Consider the following 8,642-nt stretch of genomic DNA (forward strand, 5'->3'; position numbering starts at 1 on the left):
CTATTCTACTGAACAATCTGATATGAAATTGAATCAGGACGTCTTAGATCATTTGCGTTTAAAGCAACTTTTAATATCGTTTAACAATTTCTTTATACAAAGCACATATATGTCAAAACAAAGGTACACTTTTAACAGTTTTTCCCTAAAACACAACACATTCTCCATAGATACTTTAAAATGCATCTCCCTCAGAAACTGAGATTCATGTATTTGCACAGATTTGAACACTGATGTACCGCTAGTCTCACTGGTAAAAATAGTTCACCACCACAAATGTAGAAACATAGTGTTTATCAAGAGAGTAGCTCTTCATCTCTCTTTCTTTGCTCCTATAATAAATTATGAAAAGAATAGGAATTGAAGTGAATTCTATAACCATATTCTCTGTCCAATTTTTACCAAATGTAATACTGGTATATTTGAATTTTCACATATCAAGTAATACATGTAGGATTCTTGTTTTTGAAAAGATTTTGAAAACAAAAATATTTTCACATGTACTTTTATTGGCTTTGCCGACCTTTTATATTGCCTATTTAGGAAACATCTAAATCTAAGCCAAACAAAGATATTGAATCTTTTAAAATTAAAGCTCATCAAGTCATTCTAGAGAAATTAAACTAGAAATCTTCAGTTGTACAAAACTATTTTAATGCTTACTTCACTTATTTTCTTTCTCTTCTTAGTCTGAATTTCCTCATCCTCATCCAGCATTTCCTGTAGTTTTCTTTTATACCTGAAAGATCGAAAAATAAAGCATAATTTGTCCATCTTCTTTTTTCCTGTTTCTGATAATGAGTTCCAATGAACATTTATAATGTTACATTCAAAAACGTGTAGGAAACTATTCACAAAAAATCAAGTTAGTTAAGACTTCACCCTAATAATGTTGCAAATTATACAGTATTAGAGACAGAAAGCTAACTAATTACAGTGCGACTCCTCAATGGTTATTTGTTCTGTCCTTTTTCCTGCTTCCCAAGGATTTTGTGTTCAGTTAAATTTTACTCACCCTACACAATATTTCTGTATTTAGATACCTACACTTCACTCTCCCTATACAATATCATTATTTCTGGATCTCTTCCTATACAATATCATTATTTCTGGATAATTGCCTTGATTTCATTCCCTCCGTACAATGTTTCTATTTTGAGATACTTTCATTTCACTGTCTAATCTATTTTAGGATACTTACACTTCACTGTCCCTATATAAATACCATATAGGTAGATGTTTTAGCATTGATTTAATTTTGGCATTATAAGCAAAGGTGCGAGATCGCTAAAATTGAATATTGCTAAAAAGTAATTGTGTTTTATTTGTAACAGCTTCTTTAATGAGCATTTCAAAATCGCTAAAATTACATCTTGCTAAGAATAAAATACCAGTTTTTAGGAAAAAACCGCAAAATTTGCGTCTCGCTAAAATTTCCACCTATCATGCTTAAACAGTATTATTTCTGGGATACACTTCATTCTCTCGGTGCAATGTTTCTATTTGGGGACACTTAAAGGTCCCTCTCCCTATACAATAACAGATACTTACACTTCACTTTCTGGGTTATTTTCCTGGTTGCGACACTGGTCCAGTTTCCTCTGTAGTTGAGCCATTTGTTCCCGCGGTATCTGTTCCTGAGACTTCACCATGTGTCTTAGCTCTGCAAAATTAAACCAATTAAATTAATTGTTCCAAAAATTACATTGATTCAATGCCTGTAATATCAAAGCCTGCAAGTCTACTGATGTATCACCAAGATCACAGGTCACACTTATTAAAGTTTTTGGGATTTTTGAAAAATATTTTCAATTAAGGTTACGCTCTTAACAGGATGATATATTTTTCACTCAGTTTTTGACTCAAAATTGAATTCCCCCTGGATGAGACATAAGTCCATCATACATGTAGACATATTCCCCAGTAGTTTTTTAAAAGCTACACTCTGTACAGAACATGTAGTGCTACTTACTTTTGATATGAACCTGTAGTTCTTTGAAATATTCATTTTATACAGACATGTACTTACTTTTGATCTGTACCTGTAGTTTCTTAATTTCTTCAGATGACATGCCTTTCAGCAGTGTTTCAGTGACGTACCTTATAATAAAAATAACATACAAGACAGACCTAATAAAACTTGGTACATGTACTTATAGCATTGCTAAATTTAAACAACAAAATCCTTTCTTTGATGGTTAGTTTTGGAATTAATGTTGCAGTTTTTGTAGAAAAAATGCATAAATAATTTTTTTTCTGCAATATCTGCACCGTAAATTTCCCACACTAACAAAGAAAGGAAGACATACTTACTGTTCATAAATGCAAGTACAAGAGAAAGAGAATCCTCATTATGAAAAAATAACACAAGACTGACCTCATAGAACTTGGTACATGTACTATTAGCAATGCATAAATTTAAACAATAAAATACTTTTATGGGAATTACTGTTGCAGCTGTTTTTTTTTTCTGTGACTGCTGCAACATAAATTCCCATATTAACAAAGATAGGAAGATAGATTTCTGTTCATATACAAATTCTAATCTATTATGGTAAGATTCAGCAGATTATTATTATTATTGAATATTGTTTAACGTCCCTCTCCAGAATATTTCACTGATACGGAGACGTCACCATTGCCGGTGAAGGGCTGCAAATTTAGGGCTATGCACGGCACTTACGGCCTTTGAGCAGGGAGGGATCTTTATCGTGCCACACCTGCTGTGACACGGGGGCTCGGTTTAAAAGGACCGCCCCATTTAGTCGCCTTTTACGACAAGCAAGGGGGTACTGAGGACCTATTCTAACCCAGATCCCCACGGGGCGATTCAGCAGATTAAACATTAGTATTATTGATAAGCTAAATTTTATTATTCTATTTTTATACCCTGAGCTAATCAAAAAAAAAAAAAAGAACAGAGTTTATTTATGACTAAACATATGTTACATAAATTACAATTACTTCCCTTGGACTGTCACATATATCAAAATATCCTGGCCCAGTGGGCTCCTGATAAACTTAAATTTGATATTGTTTATTTCATTTAAGTGCCAAAAAACTTTATTCCTTGATCAATTGTGTTTTCACCTAGATAAATGATGAAAACCTTAAAACTTAGTTATGCCAAAGAGTACATAGCCAATCATACTCATATAACATTTAGTTTAGATACAGAGTTATCCATCTTGACTCAGGGTTCTTAAATTGACTTCACAAAACAACATACATGTATCTACTTTTGACCAGAGCTGTGGAAAACTGCCGGTCATGCCGGCAAGACCCGCAAAAAATGCCTGTGACCGGTAAAATTGCTATCGATGTCGGTCCAAATGACCGACCTCTTTCTTTGTTAAAGGTTTTTGAATTTCCATTTTGATTTAGGCCTATCATCGGCACACTTCCCAGCTTAGTTACCGTACCTTATAAACGATTGCGCAATACTTTTTCCTTTGCACGAGATCGAGGCTATAGGAAATGAAAGCGAAACCAGCATCGTCTCGCATGATCTTTTAGATTTACAAATGGGACAGAATTAGGTAAAAACATAAAAAAAAAGATAAGACATGCTAAATAGCTGGGTATGTAAAACATTTTGACAGAAAAAATTCAAACACAGTTGAGTAAAGCGGTAAACCTATAGTACTTCCGTCGTTCCGACTGTCCCAGATTTCGTTTTTTTCATCGATCATGTTCATGATGTTGGTATCTTTATTATCGATGCACAGAGTTTCTTAGACTCATTTTCGAGGCAAAATACAATTCCCAGATGCATTAATGTTTTTAAAAAATTACGTTTAATATGCACAATTATCATTGTTATCTGCCAAAAAGTTATGAAATCTAGTATTGTTTTAAATGCAAAAAAACGAAAACGGAGGAGGATGGACCTGGAAATGGAGACTTTTTAAAAATGTTTTATTATGTAAAGTGTACTTGAGAAAATGAATGTAATGTTTTTCTTTATAATTTTGCAACTAACTATTTCGGACCGGCAAAAATCACTTCAGACCGGCAAATTTTGTCTTCTTGCCGGTCCGAATGACTGGCTATCTGAAAAAGTTTTCCACAGCTCTGTTGACATTTTATACAGTGCCTGTAGAATGATGCTTACTTTGGCAGATTCTAGTACACATATCATAAGCTAAATTTTAATGTAACATAGCGAAGAGTGGAACCATCTATATATTTACACATACCTGTCTAAGTTGGCCTTCTCTTTAGCCGCACTGACTAAGACAGCAGTTAAGGCAATCTACAATAGAATCCACAGTTCATTTATAAACACATACAATGTATTATTATTTCTTTAGTGTGGAAATTTATGGTAATATTCTACAGCTGAACTCCAGTATCTTGAACATGGATATCTCAAATGCTTTGGATACATATGTGATTTGGAAGTCCAAGGCACTTTTTCTCTAAGTATTGGAAATTTCATTCTCAATATCTCAAAACCTTAGATTTTTCTCATTTCCAAAGAGTTCAAAATAATAAGATTTGACTGCACTTGTACAGTATTCTCTTTCATTTAATTTAACATTTATTACTAACTTTTAAAATTACAATTAAAGTGGCATATATTAATAACGATAAATGTAAATGTAAAATATACTTTAGATTGGCAAATAATCACGGTGGTTTTAATTTCACTACGTTTGCCATTTATAATTTTTCCGTGAAATGAAACCCATCGTGAATGCTATCACAAGTTTTAGAAACGTTAAATGCAAAATATAAGATTAATTTCTTGCAGCATGAAATTTAAACCATTGCGATTGGTACTTTTTGAGAAATCGTGAAATTCTAACACTGTGAAATTAAAACGACTTACAGTATATAAATACACATATTTACAAACGAGTTTGTTTTATCTGGCACTGAAATCATTTCTCAGTTAGATGTACATTAAGCCAATTGTGGGTTTACCTGAGAAGGAGCAAACAACAAGCAAACGTCCGTCATCAGAGATTTCTCCAGGAAATCCTCCGCTCCTTTACGCAGCTTCTCTGGATTCTCAAGGACACGGAATCGGGTCTAAACAAGAGAAAGATCATTTTTGTTGTTTGTACAAAAATAATTCCACATTATTATCATTTACAGCATTGATCTAGAAATCTCATTTCTGGTCCATGTAATCATTACAATTCACAGACAAAATTATCTGATTTAATATCTATTTATTCATAGTCATATGAACAGTTTTAAATATTTCATGAATTTATACCAGTTTTTGTTCTACTTAATGCAAGTGTAAAGTGAACTGTTCGCAAATGCACTCAAATATTTTCCTGACTGGATGACCTTTTTAAAATATTTGACACATACATGCAGGAGGTACATGAATACTAAATAATAAATGTTAAAAGGTTTCTTACTGCAGATTCTTAAAAATAATAATGGAGAATCAGGGGATGACAAATCCCATTGCCCGATGCCCGGGGATAGTGAATTTCAGGGGTGGGCAAGTGGATTTTATCAACCACTTGCCCGTGGGCAAGTAACTTATCAAAAGTAAAATCAAAATGTAACCCATAGATTTAAAGCTAATCATAGGGGCTTTTATGATCTACTTAGTATTTGTCTTCCTCTTGTTATTAAATATATAAGAATTCAGTATTAGCTCATGTCAGGGCAAGCAAAAATTCAGGTAGGGCAAGTGAATTTTGACCATGCACTTGCCCTTGGACAAGTGCCTTAAAAAATCTATTTGAGCCCCTGAGAATTTCCTTTCGTTTTGTTCATCTTCAATTTTAATTTTGCGTTTACTTAGTTTATCACTGTCTTAAAATGACATATTTAGCAAAAACCAAGTAAACTGGTACGTACATGTAGCTTTTTGAAAAAAAACCTGACAAGATCAATGCACTTGACCTCTAACCTTTAGGTCTATAAATAGTCCCTCCAATGGTCTGTAGGGATTATGAACCAGTAGATGGTAGTTGAGTTTGTCCATCAACAAGAGTTCAAAGGTCAGGATGATGTTGGCGAACTTTTCCCGGTCCCCCTTCAGGTTCCCCACAAACAGATTGATTGACACATTGAACTCTTCTACCTTACTGGCCAGGTACACACAGGTCAACCTACATTTAAAATAATAAACATACTGTATTAATTGATATGGTCAGCAAATATTAACATTTCTACTTGTTTTCTCATTGTTAACTCTTTAAAAATTAGGTGAATTGATTTCTAAATACATGTACTGTAAACCAACTATTATTCACTTCATTTTTTATTCGCGATCAGTTTGAAATCAATTTGCAACAATTAATGTTTGCGAATAAGGAAACATTCTCTACAAATACAAGCAAAATAATGGGTTCCCAGCGAATAATATTTGTGAGTTAAAGTTGGTCGCAGAACTCACTGCTATTTCTCACACGCGAATAAAACTTGGTTTACAGTTATTCAACCAGAATGTGAATATCACTAAGTGAAGGTTAAGAAGCTAAGGAGGCCTAATATGCATGTAAATCTCATGCGGCTGTCTTTGTGTCTGATATCAGTGGGTAAGTTCTATTAAAATTGACACAGGAGGCCTAGCTCCTGTTACTTAAATCTACTGGTGGAGATATTTCTAGTTATATAGAATAAATTTTTTTGCAAAAATTGTGAAATCTTGTGCCATTGAACAAATAAATGTTAACTGCACTGCAGCTTAAAAATTCTAATATAAAGTGTTAGAGAATCTATAGGTTATATATAGCCTGTAAGTATAAACCAATCTATAAATTGTGAAATCAATTTCTATTACCCTGGTACATCAATATCTCTTACATGACATCCTTAGGATGATAGTCCATAGCCGAGGAGTTAATGTAGAATCGCTTGAAATAACAAAGAGCAGTACCCTGAAATATATGACATGGTGTTTAAATGGATAAATAAGTATCCATGTGTTTGTAAAAAATTGTGTATACAAAATACTATAAGTATATGGTTGTTCTTTTTCTAACTCGTCTGATGCTTCTCTTCATAGTGAACATGTTGCATTGCAGATCTATATGAAAATGAACTGAGTCTACAATTGAAATTCTTTATATATCCTCTCTATAATTAAATATTGAGTTAACGTTTACAAAGACAATGGCAATTAATTCCATGCAGAAATCTAGAGGGGGGGGGGGGGGGGGGGGGGGGGGGTCCACTACCACCATCACCACCATGAAATAGGTTTTTCATGTTTGGTAAAGGAGGTTACATTTTTTATGCTTGTCAAGAAATTTCTGGGTTGAAGGACTGTCTTCATCATTACAGAATAAAGATGAGAATTAAGCATTACCAAGACATATTTAGGCATAGGAGGCTGGAACCGACTACAGAACTCCTTAAGGACGTATTCAAAATGGCGGCAAAGATGTCTCTCCTCAGAGGGTGTCAAAAAATAGGCTTTCCTCTGATCCGGCTGGAATCAGAATAAATAATGAGATAAATGTTACTCATGAATCATAATCAATAAATTAAACTTTAGTAAATGTTCTAGCTAATTGATAATATTTTGAGAAGAACTTATGCATCCTCAACTTAGTTAACTTTTTACTCCTTTAATGAACAAGTCTATAAAAGAACAATGCAAAATTAACAGGCTTTTCATTCGACAATAAACATCCTAGTTGATATTACCAGCTCCGTCAACATGAACATGTTTAAGCAGCATGTACAAGTGCAAATTTCCTAAATTACATAGATCAATTATCAAGTGATAAACAGAGTTAAATGAAATCTTTACCGACATTTTGGCCCCATACTCCTCTACGTATCTCTCATTAGCCTCCTGTCTGAGGGACTGAAGCTCCGCCTCATTACTGAACATCCAGTGTTTAAACTGACTGCTCGTCGCAAACATTGTCAACACCTCTAAATAAAAAAAAAATTTAAAAGATTGCTGGTACATCTCATTTTGACAAGCATATTTGTAGTTAAAGTTTCCCTAATTTCCTACCCCAGGGAAAAGTAGATTGTTTGAAATTATGAGAATAAAAACAAGAATCATCCAGTGGAACATGCTAGGCTGCAAATCTACAGCCGAGTACAGTTATGTGGAGCAGACTTTTTATCACTTTCTGTTTCAACTACCTGACTACTTTCAACATTAGATAGAATGTTCTATCGTTAAAATGATAAATGTCCTACTGACTTGAACCGAGACACAGTTAGATTATTCTAACTATTTCAACATCAGATCCACACTGGCACAAATTTGCAAATGTGACTTGTAAGTTTGTAACGTTAAAACATACGAGGTTTCACTTGATTCTGACACCCACCTTTAATTTACATATTAGGTAGATGATACTATGATTTGTTCATAGCGAGCGCAGCGAGCGTCGCGAAGCGACGCTCGCAAAGCGAGCTCAATAGACTAACGTGTATGAACAGAGGAAATTCGGATTGAAATCTGTACATACGTCAGCGAAATTTCTCTGTGAAACCTTCCCAGAATTCCCGCACTACCCAATGACCTTTGCGCGAATAAATCAAAAATAGTAAAAAAAAAATTAAAGGAACATTGTTTCTTACCGAAATCTTAACGAAATGATTTTGCCTTACTTGATTCAAAAAAATACCCCCATGCCACAACACCGGCCTTCACCTTGCCCTTCGGAAATGATACAAATGACGTCACCGGAAACTTTCGA

General features: G+C 34.0%; 1 protein-coding gene across 1 annotated transcript; it reads right to left on the reverse strand.

Annotated features, from left to right (window-relative positions):
• Positions 1–51: 51 nt before the first annotated feature.
• LOC134230362 (cyclin-H-like) lies at positions 52–8,315 on the reverse strand. Its single transcript, XM_062712121.1, has 11 exons — positions 8,271–8,315; positions 7,733–7,860; positions 7,286–7,408; positions 6,781–6,854; positions 5,882–6,083; positions 4,930–5,037; positions 4,200–4,255; positions 2,030–2,100; positions 1,552–1,663; positions 664–739; positions 52–332 (listed from the first exon to the last, which is right to left on the reverse strand). Exons 2-11 carry the CDS (start codon positions 7,847–7,849, stop codon positions 297–299), a joined length of 975 nt encoding a protein of 324 aa, XP_062568105.1. The 5' UTR covers positions 7,850–7,860; positions 8,271–8,315; the 3' UTR covers positions 52–296.
• Between the last annotated feature and the right edge of the window lie 327 nt (positions 8,316–8,642).

This window comes from Saccostrea cucullata, unplaced genomic scaffold (assembly GCF_032062105.1).
Source record: "Saccostrea cucullata isolate Sc308-1 unplaced genomic scaffold, CSIRO_AGI_Scuc_v1 ctg4820, whole genome shotgun sequence".
Lineage (NCBI taxonomy): Eukaryota > Metazoa > Mollusca > Bivalvia > Ostreida > Ostreidae > Saccostrea > Saccostrea cuccullata.